The sequence below is a fragment of the Daucus carota genome, chromosome 8 (genome assembly GCF_001625215.2).
Source record: "Daucus carota subsp. sativus chromosome 8, DH1 v3.0, whole genome shotgun sequence".
NCBI classification, from domain to species: Eukaryota; Viridiplantae; Streptophyta; class Magnoliopsida; order Apiales; family Apiaceae; genus Daucus; species Daucus carota.
In genome coordinates this window covers 12,372,992-12,398,986 of record NC_030388.2, presented here as the reverse complement: position 1 = coordinate 12,398,986, position 25,995 = coordinate 12,372,992, and the positions used below count along the sequence as shown (strand labels likewise).

The window sequence follows — 25,995 nt, the reverse complement described above, 5'->3', positions numbered from 1 at the left end:
ATTTCAAAACAAAGGGAATATTTTCTTTGTTCTGTCCAATTCTATTTACTCAAACCGTTTTTTTTCATTTTGATTTACAATCTCAAAGCCCTCGTATCATAATTTTTATCATTTGATTTTGGTCACAAAATCATATACCAAAATATACCATCAAAGATTCAAAGTGACCCCCAAAATTACTTGTTCAGCTTATATAACTCGAGAAAATACATGCAGGTCTCTTTGGAAGTTCGGTATTTAGAAGTACTGTTAAACAATTATAATTTTCTTATTCAATGATTATTTAAAATTCAATTATAATATTGTTGTGATCCTGACAAGAGAAAAATTATATTCTTTTGATCAATACTTCGAAATAGAACTATGAATTCAATCCTTCTAAAATTATATTTTGATTATTAAGAACATATCTGTCATTTTAATATTTTATAATCGCTCCCATCACTTTTTCTTCTTCTCACTTTTGTAATGAAGTATTGGGACAAATTTTAATAAACTTATTTCACTTGTTTTCTTTTCTAAAACAAATTCTGGTTGCTTGCCACAAATTACAAAATATGAGTATAGTGTTAATGAATAATAAACTGAAACAGCAGAATTTTGAAGCTTTTAGCTATAAAGATTTATAAAATACAGCATTTCTGAATTTGGTTATTCTATCGATGAAGAATTGACGCATGTAATGACGAGAGTTATGAATCCTTGCTTCGAAGATGGGCAAACAATGGCCCTGTTTGTTTGGCACAATCAGAAATTGCTTCTGGCTTCTGCTTCCCTTGAACCGTTTGTGTAAAGAAGTAGAAGCACTTTTAAAAAGCTGAGATTGCTAGCTTCCCTCTCACAGCTTCTGCTTCTTTTCCAAACACTTTATTAATTTGTTTACTTCTCACTTCTGCTCCACTTCTCTATTTTAAGCAAGAAGTCACTTCTTTTAAGTTTGCCCAAACGGCCCCGATGTCCTTGCGTCCTCGACATACTTTCCACATTTTATGCTGCTCGTATTATGTAACAACATATTTCGGAAACTGTTACTAATTTCATGACAGCAGTAAATGGTACAAATCCGAATTAATCGATGAAGTCATCATCATAACCAGGTATTTATTAGATTGATTAGTAAGGATATTAATCGAATATTTAAAAATAATATAACAATATTTAATTTATTAAATTTATTATACTAATTTAAAAATATATATTATGATTAATCGAATTTTAGAAAAATCTAATCAACAGAATATCTTGTAGCAATTAATCGATCAAATCAATGATTTTTAGAACTATAATTTCATCTTGTTTTCTGGTTTCAATAATTATAACATGTGATTCTGTGTATAATTTTTGAAAATATTTATCATCAAAATAAATAAATACAACAAAACTAGTAACCTAACAATAAAAGAACTAACCAAATTGACTTGTAAACTCAAAAACTAGATACCGAAACAAAATGATGGGAAACTGTTTAACTACTTCAAGGAAAATTGTTATGGAAGAGTCTTGCATATGATAGACGAACTCCTTTTTCTATCAATTCAATAAATTAGAATAAATTTTTTTACAAAATAAAGAAAATGTATATTGCTACAGATACATTAGTCTAGCTACTTATTAGGACACAACAAAAGGTTTTGCTACACCTAAGACAAAATTACAAATTACAATCTGAGGTACTAGGTAGGTAACAATGTTTACCTTGTAAAGAATGAAGCTCTAAATTACAAGGTTAGTTATTTGACATTGTTACATCAACTGATAATTATCAGTGTTCTGATTCCAACTTTTCAGTTCTTTCAGGTACAAGGTAAGGAAATTTGGGTGGTAATTTCAAGAGAGGCCCGTCATCACCAGACTTTTGGAAAGCCATGCCAAGAGCATATCCGAGGGCTCGGGATACCGTTACAGCCACAGCATTCCCGACCTGGCAGTACCTGCACGACATGCAGATAGGCGTTGTAACTCTAGCAAAGTGTGCACTATTCTGTCATGTATATTAGGTCTCTTTCTTCTTGTGAATACAAGTGATAACATTATTAATCTGTATATATGGAGATAAAGGTTCTATGGGGAACTCATATAAATGGGGAACTTGGGTAACCAGTTAACTATCGAACAACGTGTGTTATGGAATATATTCTTTATTATGTTCTTTATTAATATAAAAACTAATTTCACCAATTACCTTCATCCCCTTATCCGATCTATCAATGTAATATTAATGGATCCCGCCACTTTACATGCGTCTCTTACTATTTCGCACTACTTTATTCATTTTTCTTAGTCTCCGTGCCCAAGCCTAATGTAAAGAATTGGGTGGGACGTAGGGACTAGGGTGTACAATTATTCAGAAGCTGACAGGAATTATTCCTGAATCATAACTAACATGTATTGATCCTTCATCAAACAAATAACCTAAATGATTGAACCTTAGTAACTGGGCTGGGCTGGGGCGGGTCAGATCAGGGAAAATGGAGGATCCAAGACTAAGTTGCCCGGGTTGCCCAACTACTAACTGGTTCCCATTTGCACCTTTGCTATATTATTTACATATATGGCTGTCACTTTAAACATAAAGTTTCTTTTAATGCTGTGAGTAGTGTTTCAAACCTTTCTTTGACAGTACCACAGAATCTGTAATAATCAGGAAAACCTTGCAACCTGGCGAATTCACGTAGAGTAAGGACTCGATCCTGCTCTGGGTGTAATGATGCCTGCCAATTATTGTTGTAGAAAGATATCAGAATTTCATGTTGTATGAGATTCTTGGTTGACAAACGCTCAGCAGGATGTAAGACATACCATATTGTGACATGAAGGAAATGTCACTACAGTTCCAACAGTCTCATCCCACCACAACCTTGCGAAAGGCCTGTCATTTAATCAAAAACTGTTATTATATGTTTGCACAAAAGACAGAATGACAATATACATCTTTTTAAAAGAAGTGCATGAAGTAAGGTTTGTAGAGAATTAAAGATCACGTGCCTTTTTGACTTTCCTTTTTCAAAAGTGAAGACATAATCTGGTACCTATGAACAAACAAATGATCAATAAGCTTTCAAGTTGATACGTAGCTCAAAATGTTACAGTTCCTTGCTCAAACATACGATTCTAAGCAAAGTAATGATAGAAAGTAACATTTTGTATAGATCAAAACAGGGAATAATGTTCAATTACTATTAAGGTGCATTGCTGCAGTTTAATTATTGTTTGGTACTGCGAAGAAAAATATCAAAAAAAGAGGAAAAAGAAAGAAAAAAGTGGATAACTGGAATTAGAAGTGTGGAACAAAATTATATACCAAAATTTTGCCAGCTCTAGAATCCTACATTAGCCAATGGTTGATTTGTAGATTGGCTGGACATGACAGGGACTCCAAGTATTAGAAGGAGTGATATAAGAGCAAGTCCAATGCAATGCCAAAAGTGGTGCCATTGCCATAATTTGGCACCAAATGCAAAAATAATCAACTCCAAAGGAGTTGCAAATTTGAATGTAAGTATGCATAATCCAAGGATGCATTTATGCATCTTTGCCACCTCACCATTTAACTAGAATTGGAGGGAACAATTAATGCATCTAGAATTTAGCATGTGAGTGAAAGTTAAAAAGTTAACTAAAAATTAAAAAAGTAGTTAAATTTGGAACTAGTTCATGCATCTAGTATTGGAGTGCAAGTTTTATTTTGGCACTAAAAAATTACTTTTTGATGCCATATATATTATAGCAATGGCTATAGCTATTCTGTGTCAAGTATTGGAGTTGCTCAAGATCCCACTTCTATATAGTAGGGCAACTGAATAAACTTTTATAAGCCTAAAGCTGCTGTAAATTTGTATAAAAAAGTTCACACATTTAGGTCGGCCAGGGTTAGTTACCGAACAATCTGATATGCAATCAGCCAACAAAATTTTAGGCTTAGGGCATCGCAATTATGGTTAAAGATATAATCTTAAGATTAATTATCCAAGAATCAGAAACGGAATTATATGTATGTATATACGTATGTATGCATGTATGTATATATGAGGTTGGAACTCAGAAACTTACGTCCACATAACTAAAAATATGCTAGTATAAACAAGAATTACCATGGCATCCTGGAATCAGATATAAAGTAAAATATTCTAATAATTTTATTCTATTACTATAAACCATAATCAAAAATTGTAATTTGCACACTACTAAAATTACAAAGATATTAATGCTTGTGGAGCATTGTGACTACTCTACTTTGTTCTGTTCAATAGAAAACTGCCAAATTATACACTTGAAGTATACTCTGCTTATATTGCCCTTAATTTATTCTTATGAAGTCTGAAACCCATTTACAAAGAAATATATAAGTGAATACAACCAACACTCAGAAGATGTCATATAAGTGGAGAAACACTAGTACTCTGATTTCTCTAACCATTTTAACATATATTGCCTTTGTTCTTTAGCTAAATTTTATTCTTTAAATCTCGATTTCATGAGTGCCTTGCCTAAAGAACTAGAAAACTCATTGTGTCAGGTTCACAACTACATGTTTTATTATGTGAAGAACAAGCCAGTAATATTATGAACAAATGATTCAATTGCAGCTCAAGCTTCGGTTAAAAAGTTCACCAGAAATGGGGTGTATGCTGCAATATCTCTGCACTTATGCAGCGTTATGCATTTATATGTTAGGACGCATAAGAAAGCAGGTCAAGAGATTTCACATTTGTTTTGCATGATCATAAGTTTCTGAAATTTGAGATTAAGAAGGCAAGTTGCTACCAGTGGCTTTCCAGATGGTAGCATCTCCAGCTCTTTGGTTGGATCTCGGCAAACCTTATTATCTTGATCAACTACGACACCAGGTAAGTCCCTAAAATTCGCTCCCTACAAAGTATGTATCTCAGGAACCTCAAGATGGCTAGACGCATATAAAAAACTTAAATATCACATTTGACGAACCTTTCTTCGCGGAATTAAACAAATTCGCAAGTAATCATCTTCGCTCAGTTGATAGGACCGATGGTCATAAAGTACTGGAGTTTCTGATTCTGGAATATTGGACCTATAGCCTGTAATCTCTGTCAAAATAGAAAGTTAACTATATTAAAAAAATTTATGTAAATGACCGGCCCACAAAAAAGAAGACAGACAACTTGTACATTTTTCAGCAAAGATGTACTTACATATTTGTTACAACTTATAACATACAGAACGATGCAGCTGTATTATAAAACATAAAAAGCTTACCGACAGAGTAAAAACCAAATAAAACAAAGCCACAGACACTTTTTTTTGTGAACAGTAACCAGTACACTGCAAATGTGTACTATATCTTGCCAATTGCAAAAATATGACTACACGTTTTGGCATTCAAAGAATAATTGTCAAAGAGTAGAGTATTTGCAATCTAAAACATACCTTTTGGTGTCCAAAATACAATAATGATAGAGTTGTTCACTTTGCAATATCATATTTAACCATGAATTAAACCAACAGAGAATACATATCCAATATCTCTCACTTAAAAGGAGAGTTTGGTAGGGCGAGACATGGACAAACCTTGTGCAAATGATAAAGTCTACTGAGATTAAAGGTATCAATGGCCAAAAGAAAAACAAAGTCTATGTGGTAGGATAAAAGTATATTTCAGAAAAGGATATAGACTAGTATGCAACATAAACACACCAAACATAACACCCACAACGCACTGTATCTAAAAGCACAAGATAATAGATAAAATGTACTTTAGCATATTACGATTAGATAATGCCATATTACAGTGATACTAATTTAATGTGTAACCCTACTTTCAGGGAAAATATCATATGTTGTCCATTGAGGTTCTGACATGAACTTGAAGAAAAAGCGTGATGAAAATTAACATGACTAAACATATATCAATGAATCACAGAAACTAAGAGATTAGAGCATCTCTTAAATTTATGCAAAATGATGACGTTGTCAAATAAATATTCTGGCCAAATCTACTTCAATTTTACACTCAACTTTATATTTGTAGTTTATCTAACTCCACTCTAGAAATGGTATTATCTGCAATAACATAAAGAATTACTCGCATCTTGCAAAATAAGAAAGCTAGATATGTTAATTGAAAAGTTAAAAGTCAGCACTATATAATTTGAATATTCTATGGAAACTACAAAACTAAGAACCAGCTTCAAATTATGGTGTTTAAATGTCATTACCATATTTAGATAACCTTATATACTTCTGAAACTCTGTTTCTGGATGCATTTCATATGACATCTCCTCCCGTGTTTCCTGACTTGTTACCTGAGTATGAGATATTATAAGATAATTCAACACATTCGATAGAGCATTTAACACATTTAGAAATAAGCAACTAAAATGATAAGATTACAGCTGGAAGATCGGAGATGGCATCACGAAGAATAGCAGCTTCTTCAAGGTCACGGGGTTGGCCTTCATTGTAAGCAACAGTGTTTTGCTGCATGAAGAATTTCATTTACTATGACTGATTCAGAAATTAGAATTACAAATTTGATGTAAGCTGATAGTACCTCAAATTCAGGAGGGGGCCAAAATTTGACCACAACATCATGTGTGGGAAGTGGAAATTGAGGAAGTTTCTGCACGTGAAAGGGTTTGCATGAACTTAATATATAAACAGAGCTTGCAAATAAACTGTTCTGTACTGCTTATATGTAATCCCAGTATTGTTTATTTCATATAAAAATATACATAGGCTTGTTATATAATGCAAACCAAACAGTACTACAAAATATGCAGATCAACAATTACAAACTCATTGCAACCCTTCATTATGTTTAATCCAACGACTATAGTACTTCCAAGTAAATTAGTGATCTTATACTGATTAATTCTGGGGACTTCTACTATATCTGTTGGGGTATTTGTATTACGTTATCAGGTCATTTGTACATTTGTGATTGGTGATTAGTACAGTACGTGGAGTTTGTAGGCTAACATGGTTTGTGGTAAAATGTGATACTATATATCTTGTGTTTGTGCGCGCGATTGTAGATGTCATTTCCACCCAAGTTGAAAAATATTCATGAAAAAATTAGAATAAAGTTATGGTAATGTATAATAGTAGCACTTGAAATTTCCTGAGATATTTGTGGAAGCAAGTAACGACTAAAGAAAAGAAAGTGAACTGTACAGTTTCAAGCTCAAGGTGAAGAAACTACTTACTTCACTAGGAAGAGCACCCCATAAGAACACACGCAACCGAAATTGTGGTAGACCATAACAACCGGCCGGCATGATTCCAAGTCGTGCTTGGTATTTCATATCAACCATGCGACTTAGGGCATATCTTCCTAGAGAACCTTTATCAAATTTTAAGATGTCAGTTACATTTTCCATCAATACATACTTAGGCTTCAAGAATTTTACAATGTCCATAAAGACAACGATTTGATGATTTCTTTCATCAGTTAGTGGGGCATCAACATTTCTGAAGCGGTTATAACCACTAATTCCTTGGCACGGAGGACCGCCACAGATTACATCAACGTCACCCTGAATATGTAGATACAATAAGTTTGCAAGCAAGATACAATAAATATCTATATTATAAATAAAGAGAAAATTTCTCCAGATTGCATTATTTGTATTTAGGAAATAAAAGGATGAAATATACTTACTGGAACAGGCAGAATTTTAGATTTTGATCCACTTCTTACGAAATCCTTCAAATGGTCTTGACAATTACTGAGCAGGTGATATACGAATAAGAACCAAAAAGTAAAGTTATGAAACACATACTAGCGCTGCTACTTTTTCTTAATACACAGTACAAACCTCAATCCTTCAATAGGCTCCCAAGTATCTTCATCCGAATCATAGCCCTTCCAGCGCACCTATTAAAAGGAGCCTCCAATTACTTACATGTGCAATTAAAAGGTGTATTTTGGTTTTTGGTATAAAGTATACTCAACTCGGATTAATATAATCTTTTAAAAAACTCGCGATGAAAATTTGTTATTTTATGAGGTGTAAGAACGATGTAAACTTCTAGTGATCCTTGCCGGTTGAGCCACATCTTCAGAGCTGTAGGATATTGTAATGTGTGTGTGCAGCGCCACAGGTCAGGACATATGCATACACAGACGCACGGAGACACTACAGATATATAAACATGCACAAGGCAATGAGTTTTTAATAGTTCTTTTTAACCATGTTCTGCAAAGAGACGTACAAAGACACATTTCCAACACATTTATATAATATAAAGAGCTGCATTTATATTGCATTACTAGGCTTAGGCCCAATTGCCCTTGCATTTATAGGCTAATTGTGGTTGCATTGCAATTTAATCGAAAATCTTTCATCATAATTGCATCTCTAAATCCATTTTCCCTAAAGAAAAGGGGTGTTTGGTTCATGGTTAATGAGCCTGGTTAAAGTGAATTTTGTTGCTTGAAATGGGAACCCGATTCCCGTTAGAAGGGTAAATCATTCTCTAACTACACCTTGGAATTACTTATTATTCCCATTCCCATACCACCCATTTCCACGGATGATCCAAAAGCCTCGAAAGCCTTTAAAGTAATTTCACATTTAAATCGCAGGAATCCCAGTCTACTTGAAGCCAATAATAAGTAATTATAATGTTGTGACGTTAGTACACTTGTAATTCATCATTATTACGAGGGATGACAACAAGTCAGTATGGTTTGGATTTCACAAAAACCAAAATCAATTTCTCTCAGGTAAAAAAATCCAGATCGAAACCTAATCCACCTACTATTGGATCAGGTTTAAATCAGATATCCACAAAAGACTTTGTAAACGAGTTCAAGTCACCAATAGGCAGCATATTACCATTTAATAGAAGGTTTTAACAGCATATATCATACTTTATACAAATAACTATAGCCAAAGATATAATATTTGATCAAATTAGCAGTCAGATACAACATATAGCACCAATTGAGGCATTTCCTAATAACAGCATATTCATACATCAGAAGCTAATAAAGACTGGAGAATAGTGATAGCAAAAGGTATCAGAACTGACTTTTGAGGATGTCATAGGAGAGATTTAGACATATATAAATGGGTCCGGTTTGAATGAGAACAGGAGAACTAAATTTTCTGCAACATTTTCTATGAAGCTATGTATTGTTATGCACTTTCTGTTCAAGTGCAGAACAGTTTGTAAGAATAAGAAACAGTTTGTAGGAATAAGAAAGCTAAGATATATGCACTGCAAGCTACTTCATTCTTATTCACTTTGAATAACAAGAGAGATGCATATTATATAGGCTCTATGAACTCCTAAACGTAAGCAACCACAAAGCTAAAATTTTGCAAGTACATTATCTACTAATTTTTCAAAACTAGTAGGGGTAGCTAACAACCTAATTACATGAATTCAAAAACAATTCAAATATTTGATTGTTCTCAACACAGATGTTCTCATTTGAATCTGGCCCTAAACTATAATACATTATACAAAATTCATATGACACACACACACACACACACACACACACACATAATTGGGTTTTAAAACGGTTGACAGATCGGTTTGAGTACGGGAGAGGTTCCGGGTTCTGGATCGATTTCATTTTCGTTTCTATATGCCTTAAATCCAAATTCAAATCTAAATCTCTTTCGGTACAAAAGACAAATCCATATTCAAATCCAAAAATGAATATCTCAGATGTTGGTCATTTCTAATGACAAGTAGGCTATGGTGTGCAAATGACTGGATTCGTGGAAACTTAATTGCAAACTTCCAGAAACCTGTGATGCCAATTAAATGTATCGGATTCTTGGGATACAGTATGATTATAGCAAATTCATAAACTTGGAATATAACAAATTAATAGCTGTGCTGGTGGAGATGGTCTGACATTTTCCCATTTATTATATACTCGTAAAAAAAATTAGTTCTCTTTTTGGTGTCTTTGTATTGTATGCACTATGCAGGTATAGAAACAGCTATTTGGCAGTACCTTGAACTTAAGTCCTTGCTTTCCTGATTTACTGATAGTACCATACGTAATATCAACAAAAGATGAGACCTCATACTCTCCGCGAGGCACCTCAACATCTTCTAGACCATCTGTACTGATTTTGGATTCTATTGTGTCCGAGTCATCAAAGGCCAGTGCATACAAATTGCATAGCTTTTCCCATTCTTTCAATAGTCCCAGAAAATCCTCAGCAGGCATATTCCTTACCTATAATTAAAGAACATACAAGTCACTTGTATCATCTCAAATTCCACTAAGGTGCCACTGGTTTCGCTGCAAAATTTGTGAACTCACTTGTGTTTCAGGGTGATTTAGTATCAAGCTATCACATGCAGATTTCTGATAATCAACTGCCCATTTCTTGGAAAGAAGAAGAGTAAGAATAGTTAAACAGCATGGTTTATAGGAAATTAAACACATCAAGCACATGTCTTACTGTAACAAGTTTAATGCCAGAAAGTTCAGCACCAAGGCACAATCCAGTCGACATTCCACCACAACCAGCATAGAGATCTAGTAGTGCAAAGTCGGGATTTTGCGATCTACAATTTGATAGGTCCTCCTCTAAGGAGGGCGTACTTGCACTGGCGTTTGTACGGAAAGTATCAGTGTTATTTAGTGAGGATATAGCATGTCTCATGACAGAATTATCTGAAGAAAATGCACAGACACGTAAAGTCAAGGACTAAAGCTCAAAAAATAGTCAAAGCTTCGGTTTTTCAGAGTTGCACTCAATTCTAGCTTTAATAACAAAGAAATTTAAAAATATATATATATGGTTGCAAGTAGTATCTTTCTCGACATCGCTGCAACTTTGTCAACCTACTTGTTCCCTTTCTGAACTAAAAGGTATCGAATTATTTTGGCATTGACAAGTTATATGATAATATATACGAGTAATACACTAACATGAACAGTGCTATAATTGTACTTGAATATAAAATTGCATTGGAGGACTATGGAGTTAAATATGATACTGTTGGCGAGGAAAATATTACAATTCCGCAAGCGACTAAAGGGTCGTGACCAAATTCAACATTATACCTATACAAGCGCAAATGGTCGCCTAGCAAACAGTTTACAAAGAAATTAACTACAAGTTTTAGCAGATTAGTCCATTAGATTACTGATTTATCTATGTATCCAAATTCTTACATACTGCATGCTCTTGTTGAGTAATCTACCCCAACTTCAATAATTAGGGTTTTAACCTGTATGATTTTTACAATTGTATCTTACTCTTTTGAATGACACACTGCTCCTGTACATAGATGTTTGAATTGATACAACTTCCATACTAAAAGTTCTTCACAGTATCTCTAAGATGAAGTTCCATTTAAAATTTGACCATTATCCTAGGAAAATGCTTAATAACGTATATTGGTGTACACTATTACCGGTCAATAAATTTCTGAAAGTTGAATATTCAATACAGTACTCCATGTCATAATAGAAGCACGTTGACTGGTTAGCGTTTAATTGAAAACCTGGCTGCAACAGTCAAAGAATAAAGTAGTTAATATTCATAATACACAAACTCAAGCAAAAGGACAAGAGGAAACCTACTTTAAAGCTTTAAGAACATCTACAGAATGTAATGGAGGGGGGGAAAGGGTACATGTGAATAGAAAGAAACAGCGAACCCTACCTCTCTTGTTATTTCTATAACATTGACTTTGGAAATTAAGCAGTCTAATGGATTGTCATTCTCTAAAGTTGAATAAAATAAACGTTTTTTGTCATGGAAAGAAGCCATATCCTTCATAACCTGGGAAAAGAAATATGAAGGAATCAATAATTTTGATTAAATGCTGATTATCTCGAAAAGTGTAGATAGTGATGAAGGGATACAAAATGCAGATACTCACAGTATCCCCAGCTTTATAAAACCACTGAACTCTAAAATAATCATCATTCTCTGTTGTCCTGAAGAACTCTAATATCCTGCCAACATGCTTTTCCTTTCCGTCACCCTGAAGAGATTGCCTAATCTTGTGATTTGTGTATCAATTTTTATAACAATTAAAAAATAAATGGTACTTAATAATAATTCTGTCCAGAATAAGAATTAGGTAAATCATATGAAAACGGAATCATAAAGTTTAGGTAGATTATATGAAAATGGAATTGTAAAGTTTGCGCAAGAACGTAGAACTTGTTGATGACAGCTGTTTCTCAGGTGCCACCAAAGCTTTTATGATCCATGGATAATTATTTCCTTAAGTACTAAATTATTTCATGACTGCTTTATTTCTATAAATAAATAAAGAACAAGAGTTGACGCCAAATTGGAATAATGGTGACAAACCCTTGGACAAGATCACAAGAGGGGTTACGACGCAGATGAACCAAAAAGAGTACGTGGAATACAAATTCAATAATGTGACACTTGAGGGAGAAGAAATCACAATGAACAACCAATTATTTTACAGAGGATCCATTCTTTAAAACAACAGAGAGATACACAGTGATGTTGACCACAGAGTTCAGGCATCTGGGTGAAATGGCGAAGTGACACCACAGTTCTAGGCTTAGAAAGTAAGCTTCTATAGAACTATTATTAGGTAGATGCTACTTTATGGGATGGAATGTTGGGCTCCTATACAGAAGAGGTGTGCATACTTCAACTGATGTCCGGTCACATGAAAATTGAGATGAAGTGAGATAAGACATTAGGACTAAGAAAATTTAATATGCAAAAGCTAGTTTGTGTAATTTGACACCGTGCGACATAGACTTATATGGGCACCTGTTTGGTAAGTGAAGACTTCGGATCTAATCGTGTGCAAAAGGGAGACCAATAAAAAATTGTTCATTTATTTGCAAAGATGTAAAAACAAGGGACTAAACTGTTGACCTAGTGACTAAAACATGTCAACGGAGGAGCAGCAAGTTTAGCAACATTATGTAATCTGTATGGTTAGTTCGCATACCCCATGTTTGATTAGCCAAGACATTGTATAGATAATGATCGGGCAGATTTGCCTTCTGATCTACGATCCAATACCAACTATTATGTGCTTGTAAGTTAAAATTTGAACTACCGGAAAGTTAGAAATGACACATTTAAAAGTCATAGAACTGCATTATAGTCCTACAACATGCTAGCTTCTTCACTTTGGCTTAAACAGCTTTCTAAGGTGTTATATGCATAAAAGTCTCTGGTAAAATTGCCTAATGATAGTATTGTGGCTATATACATGGCCATGCATAAATATGTATATTGTCATTGCCGTGCTCAAGAGAAGATTAAGAATGGAACAGTTACGAGAGAATATCACTGACAAGGTACTGCAAATTTCACTGGTGGCAAGTTCAGCTTATCTCATTTAATATAATGTGTAACAAGTAACTTGACGGTATATAGGTATAAGAACCTTTAAATATAGATAAAGTAGGGCTCTTGATGGAGGACACGTTTTATTCTATATTTTTTTTTTATTCTTCTCCTGCATCAGCTCTCCAATGGTTTAAGAGAGGAGTAGAGGAGTTGGTGAGAGGACCTTCTGTGGTTCCATGTTTAACAATTATATGTTAAGACCCTGTAGTTAATGGTCAATCTAAAAGGTACTGCTACCTTTATAAAAGCGCAATCTCCAATATTAAAAACACAGCTACCAACTTTGGCTCGACTGTAGTGGCACTCCACATTCAAAATTATTTCGTCCTCCTCATTAGCGCTGCATAAGTGAAAAAAGGCTCAAGTTTAGCAGCAGCTGGAGCACTGGGAATGTAAGAAATCTTTAAAAAAAATTAAGACAGGATGCAAGCCTGTAGAGTATCACACACTTTAAAATCCAGCCTTGGCCCTTGCGTCTTTGATCCTGTAAATTACGTTACATTCACACAGTCACAATCTAATCGCTTTGGCTAAATAAATAAATAAAGAATAACATTCTAGAAATAACATTTTATATGGCATCAAAAGATTAAACTGCCGATTACCAACGTTACATAAAATACAAAAGGGTCCCTTAACGTAATACGTAGGTGTACTCTCAGGTTATTGGTGCACACATCAATTACAAGCTGCAAGTAAGTTTACTAGTGAAATATGAGTATTTTTCAACAGGTCAGTTAAAAAATCATTGACTATACAAGAGCCTATCAAGATTGGGCTGCCAATTTTTTGGAAAAGAAGAGATTTTTAATTTATGAAGTTCTTACCTGGTCACCTTTATATAGCAAAATTGGGACAATATATACAATATGACCCTTAAACTAGTATGGAAAGTAAACAAAAACCCTTGAACCAAGTTTTTGTATAAGCCAACCCTTTGATCCAGGAAAAGGGTGCGAGACAAAATAATCCTTAACCGACCCACATGCACATTTTTTATATCTAGTACCCGCTGCATACCGTTATCTGGTCAACTAAGTTAGGTTCAGAATCCACAGGTAGTGTGCAGACTGTGATCCCTAATCCCAATCTTAAGTTACAAGTGTTCGGAAGACATTACGGGTTTTCTGTGAGTTTAGAACATTTGTTTGGTTTATTACCACCCACAAACCAGAGATTATACACTTGAGTATTTTCAATGACAATACGATGGAAGTATTATATAGCATGATTCTCTTAAAAAATTCAAGATTCAATAATTTGGAAAATATTTGTTTCAACGATTAAACATGATGTTAGATTCATTAAAGTCACCAATGGAACACATCAAGATGCACACATGCAATTCTAAACAGGACAAACCCCATCACAAAATAAATGAATCACCTTGAGTTGATATCGCCAATTCCACTTCTCCCTTGCTTCCACATCCGGAACAGGCTCCCCAACAAAAAACGCAACAGACTTCTGCTTGTGCGCCTTGCTACTCGACGAATCAGACCCCTTACCGTTCCCTGCCTTGGGCCTATTATTCACCTTCACCGGTGTCTGTCTCCCCTCTTGATCATCACCAAATTCAATCAAACCACTCTCATCTTCATCATCTCTCTTCAAACCCACCGTGGACACCGCCACTTTCCCTGATCTCAAAACCTTGCCACTACTCGAAACCAATCCATCCTCAATTCCCTTCCTCCCCTGTGTTCTCCTCTCCCTAGACTGAGTCAATGCAGGAGACATTTCCACTTTCCTCGATCTCAAAACCCTTCCACTCGAAACACAACCCGAAACCCCACCCGAAACAATCCCCTCACTTTCTCTCTCAACCGCAATTCCCTCCAACTGATCCAATTCAAATTCAATCCCCACACACATTTCCCCCTCATCCGCCTTCCGCTTCCTCGACAAATCAGAATCAGAATCACACGAATGAAGCAGCGGACTCAGCCGCGGAGATCCCGGAACCTGCATTGCAATTCCGGCCGGGCTACAACCAGGATCCACCAGCCCCTCATTCCCCTCATCACCATCCTTGCTAGCCTCAATTACATCACAATTGGAGCCCAAAACAGAGTCCACTGGGACAGGATCCTCTGCGACGCTGTTATCGAGCACATGCAAAGAAAGGTCCACAGCTTCCATTGTTGAAGAGGATGAGGATTCTGTTAGGGTTTGGTAGATTGGGATGGAGTATTTAATGAGAAGCGGATAGAGTGGTAAGTGGTAAGTAAATGCGGTAAAGAAATCAGCATTAGATTTACTGTGTCAGGGAGAGCAGAGAGATAAAATGGGTAAAGTTTTGAGTGTGTGTTTGTAATCTAATCATGTTTGTGATAAGATACGGAAAATTATGTAGCAGTAGAGTAGTAGCACAGTACAAGTTTGCGTAAATGCTAAAAATTACTCCCTCCGTCCCTCTGGGATCTATACGTTTCTTTCGGACACGGAGATTAAGAAAAATGTATAAAGTAATGAGAAAGAGAAAGTAGGTAAAGTGGTGGGACCCATTAATATTTAAGTGATAGATTTGAAAAAGTAGATGAGAGTAGTGGGTGTGTGGGATTTTTATACTATAAAACTTTACCATTTTGGGAAAGTTTTGAAATGTATAGAATTGAATGGGACATCCCGAAAAGGAAAGTGTATAGAAATCAGAGGGACGGAGGGAGTACTATTTGGATTTACCACTGCTTACATCACTTACATCGCTACATTTTCCTCTCGTATTCTCGTGTTGTACGAAAAATTGTCCGTCTAGTCAGGGACAGATCTAGCACACAAATGTCAGGGGGGCAAAAAGCAAATTTTTGAAAAAAACCTATATATTTTTAAATTTTTGGGGACACTTTCATAATTTTTCAAAATTAAAAATAGTGAAAAAATTTAAAAAATAAAAATAAAAAAATTAGGGAGGACACGTGTCCCCCGTACCTCTGGCTAGATACGCCCCTGGGTCTAGTAAATACATTTCTGAGTACATTATCTGATTTAATATATGAATTAAAAAGAATAACTATGTAAATGCCACGTGTGTTGTTGTCCATTTGCCCATTATAAAAAGCTGGCTACTAAAGGTAGATATTTTTAATAGTTAAGGTAGGTCCATTTCAAAATTCAAATGTAACCGGCTCAGGCGCTCACCATTTCAAATCCAGATTTTAGACATTACCTACTACTCCATGGTCCACAACTTATTAAGTTATCATAAAGGTGAATAAATGCATTTTATCATATTTTTATCCAATATTAGTTGACTAATTTGTTTGATTAGTTTCAAATTCGAATAAGTTGCTTTACGAACATTTATGAGATATATAATTTCAAAATGTCCCATATAAGCCAATGATGTAAAAAAACGGAAATCGAGTTTAATTGTTAAAGTCACGAAAAAAAATTAATCGAAGATCAGTTGAATTGACGGGGATTAATCAGATTGAATGGGAATTAATCAAAGATTTGATCAGTTCGACGAGTTACGGAACAGATATTAAGCATGATTAATTATATACTTTTAGAACAAAGCATATATAGCTATCTATTTTGGAAAAATATATAAGCATATAATTTTTAATGAAAATATATATTTATTTATGAAAGATAAATAAAGGTGGTGCTTGTCTTCTTTATAAAAGTAAATGATTATACATTTACATATTATTTTCTAAATTATGTACTTATGGAGTTTTCAATTTTTCTTACTCCGTTGGTACCATAGAACAGTGTAACTTAGTGTGATACGAGTTATCTATTTTATTTATAGACTTGTCACTTACTAAGCATCTGTTTGAGATTATTATTCGAAATTATTGTATTATTAAAAAAACTTGGTAAAAAAGTTTTTATTATAAGAATTCGTTAGTGATTTGGTAAATTTTTACACATTATGCCTATTTTTTATTTATAATGTAAAAATTAATGTTTTTTGTGATATTTGATAGTGCAATTATAATGTATTTCAGTAAAAGTAAAAAGGTAGCTTTTCCAAAAATATGAGGACCTAGTTATTTTAAGAGAAGCTTTTGCGGCAAAAGTTGTTGTTCATAAAAGTTATTTTTATTTTTAAAATACTTTTTGACCTACCTTTCGGCAAAAAACTGTCATTTCCATCAACAATAGCTAACGGGACCTAAATTTAAGAATTGGCACACTCTTAAAAACGAGTACTATTAAGAATTGCCACCCTCTTTTTTCTTATAAAAAAGAATAATTCATTCATCAAAAGCCATACGACATCTACAAATATAATCGAAATTGAACAGACATTGTATTATATCGTTTGTTGAATCCTTCTTTCCTGGAGAGGCAACTAAGCGATTTAAAGATGATCTGAATATATGTACTCGTTTTCACCTGAGTGGCTTTTACCTCATTGGCTTTCACCTGACTGTTTTGAACAATCGACTATAAATGTGATTTCATAATAACCTTCGAATCTGAATCAAACTCATGAAAATCATGCCGATCTATAACCTCGGTCATGAAGAACATCAAACCACACCAAAACAAAAACCAAAACCAACTCTCTCACAAGAAGGAGAGACTAACAAAAACCAAATAAATTGGGAACTTATTGAAAGAAAAACAAGATTAATTAATGGCCCTGTTTGGGAATTAGCTGTTAGCGGTTAGCTGATAGCGGATTCATTAGCTGTTTTGACTAGCGGATTTAATTAGCTGTTTTGACTAGCGGATTTAGATTAGCTGTTTTGTCTAAATCTGTTTGGTAGTTAGCTGTTTGAACTAACTGTTTGTATTTTTTTAGACACAATCACAAACCTCTAATCCAAAAAGCTCCTCCACTTAGCTTTTTGAAAATTAGCTTATTGAGCTCAAACCGCTATTACAATCCGCTAACAACCAAACACCCAAATTAGATGATTCTTTTGGTCAAACCTCTAATTTAGCCCAAACCTCTAATTTTTGCTCAATCCTCTAACTTCCAAACAGGGCCAATAAGAAAATAAAAACAAGAAATCGGAGCTTTCCACCGGTGAAAACCGATGGAAGCCCTCTCGAAAATTTTTGATGGAGGCTAGGGTTTGAGAGAGAGAAAGTAATTGCCCCCCTCTTAAAAGCAAGTACTATTTTTTATTTTTTTTAAGCAGAAGCGAGTACTATTCGCTAACCATTATCACAACATGACCAAATATTAATGTGAAGTTTAAAATCAACACATATTTTAACACTTAAATAAAAAAAAGCATAATGAAGACTACTCTTCTTTCTTTTCTTTTTTGTTATGGAGACCACGTGTCTTAAAGTGTATATTATAAAGTTTTCTCATTTGATAACAGTTTAACCAATTTATAAAATTTGTTGACAATTTGACTATTTTGTAATTTTGTAATTTGTAATTTAAGAAATAAGTGACTTATTTCTAAAAAATAATATAAGTCAAGGCTAATATTAAACGCCTTTAAAATACTTATAAATGTGCACTCTTTTCTTAAAACAAGTTCTTATCTTCCCAAAATAAATTAAACCACAATATTTAAAAGTAATTTAAGTCCTAGTTAACGATATTCGAACATCTTCAATCATATCATTGAGAGTAAGTCCAATGCAATGTTATAAGTGTTGTCATTTTTATAATTTGAAATCAAATGCTAAAAATCTCAACTCCAATAAGTTTCTATATTTGGATGCAAATATGCATATATGCATCCTTGGTTCTAAATTTGAAACCAAGGATGCATTTATGCATCCATACCACATCACCAACTAACTATAATTAGTATGTATAGTGATAAACTTTAAATAAAGTTTAGGAGAGAGGGACTACATTTACTTAAATTTGGAATTATTTGCATGCAAAATGCATCTAACATTGGAGTTGAAGTTCTATTTTAGCAATAAAAAACATTTTTTAGTGCTAAATATAATAATAACTATAGCTATTTTGCATCTTGCATTCGACTTGCTCTGATAGATATTATAAATAAAAGATATAGAGATTACCCAATTCCAATAATAAATTTCTATCAATGAATATAGCCAACGTTTTAATGTTGACTATATTTATAGAATCTCCATTCACGTGTAAGAAATTTATAAGAATATTTCACATCATTTATTATCATATTGAATTGATATTCTGTCTATTTCAACCTAAAATATTAATAATACACTATTTGTAAAATATAGTCAACCAATATAATCAATACCATCGAGGTACAATGTATACAAGTTCAACAAATTTTACAGACCCTCAAGTCCAATTTAACCAATCAATTTTAGCCAATTCTGTTGGAGATGCTGCTCTTTGAGCATCTCTAATTTACTCTTGAAACAAGTTTATACTCTTCAAAAAAGTTGCATCTCTAATGTACTCTTCGAACAAACTCTTAAGTCTAAATTTAAAGAGCTCCTAATAACTTTTCAAAATATAAGAGCTTTCTCTCTCTCCTTTTTACTCTCTTTTAAAGATCATCTAGGTGCTCTTAACTTATTATCTTTGAATATAATATTCACTTTCTTAACTTATTATCTTTGAATATAATATTCACTTCCTTCTAATTCTATTCACTTCTTTCTTATTCTCTCCAAAATTTCTTTCAAATAGTAACAATATATGAATAGAGAGCATGTAAGTAAAATATAAGTTGTCATGATATTTAATGTATTAAGTTATATAATATATTATATTTTAAGTGTGATTTAAGAGCATAATTGGATATACTCCTTAGATATTAGTAGTTACTGATTTTTATAAGTTTAAACTTCAAAGATTCATACAAACTATATTTATATTATATATATAATAAATTAAAAATTGCGAATGAAATAATAATAACAATTTAAGAAGATGATATAAACATGTAATATTAGAAAATCTTTTCGGTTAAGAATTTGATTGATGAGTTTAAAATTTTGAATTATGTCTTAACATAACTTAATGTTAAATACTCCCTCCATCCCATTTTAAGTGTCCACTTTGCCAAAAAAAAAAAATCCCAATATATGTGTCATACTCTTTAACCCATGCAACTTTTTACTAGTTCCAATATAGTATTAAATACAACTTACTAGTTCCAACATGAAAAAAGGTTAAATACATAGTAGGAGTGGTGCTATACATAATTAATATTTATAAAAACAAGGTGAATAGGTGTGTGAAGATAATGATAAAAACATTACATTAATTGTTTCTTAAGATGTGTGAAATTTGCAAAGTGGACACTTAAAATGGGATGGAGGGAGTAGGTTTTTTGACTTCCTAATGACTTATGAAATATTAAAAAAACAATCATAAAAATAAAAGTGATTTATACTTATGACTTATGAGAAACTTTTACTAGAAAAAAATTAAAAAGAACCAAGTCATTGAAAAAAATTTACCAAACTAATTTCTAATTTTAATCTAGTTTCTGATTTATTTTCAACTTTAAATCTGTTTATGACTTCTTAGAGAAACAAACATTTTTCATAATAAAATTAGAAATAAGTCGGAATCAGTTTTAACTCTCTTACTTAAAATTCACAAGCTCTAGGTTCTCCTAAGGATTTGTTCACTTGGATGAAATAGAATGAGGGGAAAATTTAATGAAAATTTATATATAAGTTTAAAGGAGAAAGAAGAAAATACTCCCTCCGTCCCTTTTTAGTTGTCACCTTTCTATTTTTGTTGGTCAAATTGACCAATTTTTGACCAAAGATTATAAGTCACTCTTTCATTATTTTAAAAAAACTGAAAATTACATTTTAAAGTAGATTAAAAGTTATTTCCGGTGACCTATTTTTTTTTATTTTTTCAATTGATAAGATATTAATAAATTACAGTCAAACTTTGATCAATTTGATCGGCACAATACCAAAGGTGACAACTAAAAAAGGAAGGAGGGAGTACGAAATAATAGTGACTAAACATGGATGGGTTTAAATTTGTTGTGATAAAGATCTTAATGAAACATGATGTAGAATGGAATGATCATTACTTTCAAAATATGTGAGTTAGAATTTTAGTGTTTTTTTTTTTGACATAAGAATTTTAGTTAAAATAGTAGCAATGAAATGATTAAAGTAATGAAAATTGTAAATATTTTCTCTACTCAACACCATTTTAAAATACAAAATTCCTTCCATTTTATTCTAAACATAACCTAGCGGGTGTCATGTGCTCCTAGCAATGTGCAGTACGTGCGTGCATTAAAAAAAAAAAAATACTCCCTCCATCCTCCGTTCTGTGAGCTTGTTTGACTTTCACGGAGATTAAGAAAATGATAGTAAGAAAAAATAAATTTAGTCGAAAAGTGAGTAAAACAGTGAGATTTTATCAAAATTTAATAATAAATTTGAGATAATGGAGAGAAGTATCGGGTGTAATAGTGTTTATTTAACAAAAAAATAGTACTATTAAATAGAGAAGTAGTGAGTGTAATAGTGAAAAATAATACTGTTCAAAAATAGTAAGTATAATAGGTTCATTCTTTTTGAGACGTCAAAAACAAAATAAGGATCACATAAAATAGGTTGGAGCAAGTAATACGAAACAAAATTTTAGGAACTATCTTTTAAAGTGAACTTTTATTTATGAAATCAAATTCTTAAAATCAAAATAAAATTAAGATTTTCGATTTCGCTACTGTTAACTTCTACTCTCTTCGTTCCTTGAGTTGTATACGTGAGAAGACGGAGATGCGACACACACTTTAATACTCCTGTAAAGCATAGTTCTATAATTTATTTTTAAGAATTTTTATCTATGAATAAAAGATTAATATTTAATGTTATATTAAAAAGGTTTAAAAAATTAATTAAGAGTTATTTTTTATATGAGCATTAAAATATGTGTCGAACGTTAAAAAAATGTATAAAATTAAATGAGACATAGAAGGAAATTTAAAACTAACTTTTAAACATATATGGTTTTTTTTTTGAAAGTGGCTTTTAAACATATATGTTAAAATTCATAAAAAAAAACTTATAAATATATATATCGTACATAACTAATACGAATAATCTTATCCTGACAACGGGTCAGTGTTGATGTGCATGTGCAGGTAATATAACAAAGAGGCATGCGAGTAGAAACAAGGAATTTTCCTACCTACCCCAAATTACTCTCTCACTGCTTTTTTCATTTGTCTCACGTCTTCGCCTGCCGCCTCACGTTTGTCATATAGAGCAGATATTATCTTGATTAATTTCTTTTTTGTTTTAGTAAAATTGAATCAACTGCATCTTGCTGGAACATCCCCTCCTGCTGCTTCCAGTTAACAATGGTCACCAAACTCGCAGAAAATTCAACCGATTACAAAAGCAGCATCAGCAGCAGCAGCGGTTTCGATTACGAAACACAAACATACCATAGCCTAAGACAACCCCCTCCACTTCAACTTCCTGATCAAACAACTCCTCTTTCTGTCACTCACTATGTTTTCACCCTTTACAACGCTAATTTACGTACCAACAACAACAGCAGCAGCAACAACAACGACAACTTCCTGGTGGACGCGGCCCAGAGACACCGGCTTTCCTTGTTTCAACTCCAATCTTATGTGACCAGACTCTCTTCCTCTCTCCGGGACAACATTGGACTCAAACATGGAGACACTGCTTTCATTCTCTCCCCCAACTCCATTCACGTTCCACTCCTTTACCTATCTCTTTTCGCCATTGGTGTCATCGTCTCGCCTTCTAATCCCACGAGCTCACCAGGAGAAATTTCACGTCAAATGCAACTAACAAGCCCTGTCATTGCCTTTGCAACCTCAGAAACAGCTCATAAGCTGCCTTCACTTAAGCACCCTCCCGTTCTGCTCGACTCTCTTCAGTTTCACTCACTGATATCCACTCCGCATTCTGAGCTTAGCAAACAGGACAGAGTTATCATTAGACAATCCGACGTGGCGGCTGTACTCTATTCCTCAGGAACTACAGGGAGAGTCAAAGGAGTGGCACTGACTCATCGCAACTTGATCTCTTCACTCAATGGAGCTCTGGTTCCGCGTGGTGGCGATGTGCACGGTTCCCTTTTTTCATGTCTACGGATTCTTCTACTGTCTCAGATGTCTTGCATTTGGAGAGAGTCTCGTACTTTTCAGTAAATTTAATTTTCAACTGATGATGAAATCGATTCAGCAATTTAGCGTTACTAATTTGGCCTTGGCGCCTCCATTGGTTGTCGCGATGATTAGCAATTCAATTGGAGATTATGATTTACGCTCCCTTCAAGTTGTCTTGAGCGGTGGAGCTCCTCTCTCAATTCCTTTAATGAAGAAATTCAACACACTATTTCCAAATGTTACCCTGGTTCAGGTGATATTAGTATTAATTGTACATATCCTACTTCTTGGCTTGTAATTTCAGCAACATTTTGGTACTAATTGCAAATAAACTTGTTTTAGGCTTATGGATTGACAGAAACAACAGGTGGTGTTTGTCGAACAGTCGGTCCAATTGAAAGCAAGAGATTAGGAGCAAACGGACGACTTACATACAATTGTCAAGCTAAGATAGTTGATCCTCTAACTGGAGTTGGTCTGCCTCCGTTTAAGCATGGGGAACTCTGGATTAGGGGACCATCAATAATGAAAGGTAGAGTTGCTTTAAATAAAGTTGTTTTCCTGTATAAATTTAAGAATTAATGTGTGGAAAATCACAATCTTCACTGAAACTACTTAAATTAGTAGTGCTATTGTTTTTGGATTTGGAATAGGTTATGTCCACGACGAGATGGCATCAGGTGCAATTTTGACTGCTGATGGATGGTTGAAGACCGGCGATCTTTGTTATTTTGACAATGAAGGTTTCCTATTTTACGTAGACAGCATAAAGGAACTAATCAAGTGTAACGGCTACCAGGTTAAATTAGTTCTTCATTCAGTGTGATACATTACTGACGATTATCGAATTATATTCTCAATATCACCTATCCCTGGTCCATTGATGTGATTAAGGTCTTGATGCTATGGAATTTAATTGCATTTTTAATTAAAGATAAGTATTATGTTACTGCACCAAATCAGGTTCCACCAGCAGAGTTGGAAGATCTTCTGCAGTCCCATCCAGATATTGTTGAAGCAGCTGTGGTGCCGTGAGTATAGCTGATATGTCCTGTTCAATGCTTACATAAATTTGTAATTGCAACTATTGTGCCATGTAATCGCAGGTATCCTGATGAGAAAGCAGGACAAGTACCCATTGCATTTGTAGTGAGGACAACAGGAAGTATCATTGACGAATCTATAATTAAGGAATTTGTAGCTAAAGAGGTAATTTCTTTTCCTAACAGTGGTTGACATGAGATATCCTTGAATCTGGCTACACTAATAGTATGGACAATCTTTAAAATACCATCCAGATAAATTCTACCTCATTACAAACCTTTCTAGTTTCTGTAACATAATAGATGTTAAATCTTGTGACAGAATCTCTAATTCATTATTCTATTAAATTTCTTATTTTGTTTATCAATAATCGGTTCAGAAATGTAATGTCTCATAGGTTGCTCCATACAAGAAACTAAGACGAGTATCGTTCATGGATTCCATACCTAAAAATGCTACCGGTAAAGTGTTGCGGAAAGAGTTGGTGAAACTTTCTTTGTCAAATGGCACATCATCAAGATTGTAGCTTATTGTAAGAAATTTCTGGTGGATTTTTCTGCACCATGTATAGCTAAACTACTAAACTACCGGAGGAAATCAAGTTCATTAATGTTCAGTTTATACAAAACATATGCCGGTGGATTATGCAAGATGTTGAGGAATGACAATTCTCATTGAACTCCAGGCAATAGAGAATGCCGACCACTCTACTTATATTGTTATATCATCTTCAGTCTAGTTTTATATTAAGCTTAACCAACCTCCCCTTTTACCTCTAAAATATAGATGCATAACAAGTCTTAAGTTAACATGCAATAAAAAATTTTCTAAATAAGGTTACTAAAAGAATATTCTTATTTAGAATATTTTTTATTCTAAACTTATGAATTCAGAATTCGACGTGTAACTAAATCTGTTTTTAAAAAAATATATATATAAGAATAATGTCAAAGACATCAAGTCAGAATATATATCTAAATGATGTAATTTTAATGATATATGAATTTGAAATATTATAACTTGTGATATAAAGTTGATTTTAGGGAATTTCTATATTGTTAATCAAAAGTCAATCAAATAATAATAAAAAGCGTTTACGAAAACTACTAAAAAGAATTGAGTTATAAATATTACTTGATTTATTTTCAAAAATAATTTACTTGGTTAAAATAAAATAACACAGAGAAATAAGCTATATATATATATATATATATATATATATATATATATATATATATGTATATATATATATATATATTTTAAAGTCTTAAAACTATAATTTTTAATATGCCATATCAATATATAACATACTTGTTAAATAAAATGATTCAAACTACAATTAAATTAATTAACCATTTACAAATTAATCTAAAAAAATTAATTAATTTTGAACCGGATAATCTGACGCGATACGGTGAAAACTAATACCTGATTAAACGGAACTAGAACAAGAATAATTTTTTTTTCATAATCCAGAATATTGGATATCGAATATTTGAATTAATCTTTAACAAATGAACATGATATGCTACATTGCTCATCCCCAAGAAATACGAGTATCAAAATATTTAAAAATTTAAGTTTGGACAAAGCTAAAAAAATAAATACACAACTAATTCAGCTAAACTTC

General features: G+C 33.2%; 2 protein-coding genes across 2 annotated transcripts; one reads left to right on the top strand and one right to left on the bottom strand.

Annotated features, from left to right (window-relative positions):
• Positions 1–1,505: 1,505 nt before the first annotated feature.
• LOC108199647 (DNA (cytosine-5)-methyltransferase CMT2-like) lies at positions 1,506–15,623 on the bottom strand. Its single transcript, XM_017367566.2, has 21 exons — positions 14,704–15,623; positions 13,767–13,801; positions 13,555–13,657; positions 11,846–11,950; positions 11,626–11,745; positions 11,375–11,468; positions 10,414–10,628; positions 10,272–10,337; positions 9,957–10,184; positions 7,795–7,853; positions 7,638–7,704; positions 7,183–7,512; positions 6,528–6,596; positions 6,368–6,454; positions 6,192–6,279; positions 4,945–5,063; positions 4,765–4,869; positions 2,986–3,029; positions 2,800–2,869; positions 2,608–2,711; positions 1,506–1,931 (listed from the first exon to the last, which is right to left on the bottom strand). Exons 1-21 carry the CDS (start codon positions 15,457–15,459, stop codon positions 1,763–1,765), a joined length of 3,033 nt encoding a protein of 1,010 aa, XP_017223055.1. The 5' UTR covers positions 15,460–15,623; the 3' UTR covers positions 1,506–1,762.
• Positions 15,624–22,359: 6,736 nt separating this feature from the next.
• Positions 22,360–25,117, top strand: LOC108197680 (4-coumarate--CoA ligase-like 9). The gene is made up of 6 exons (XM_064082494.1): positions 22,360–23,574; positions 23,664–23,853; positions 23,975–24,120; positions 24,285–24,352; positions 24,428–24,530; positions 24,763–25,117. Exons 1-6 carry the CDS (start codon positions 23,248–23,250, stop codon positions 24,889–24,891), a joined length of 963 nt encoding a protein of 320 aa, XP_063938564.1. The 5' UTR covers positions 22,360–23,247; the 3' UTR covers positions 24,892–25,117.
• The last annotated feature ends 878 nt before the right edge of the window (positions 25,118–25,995 follow it).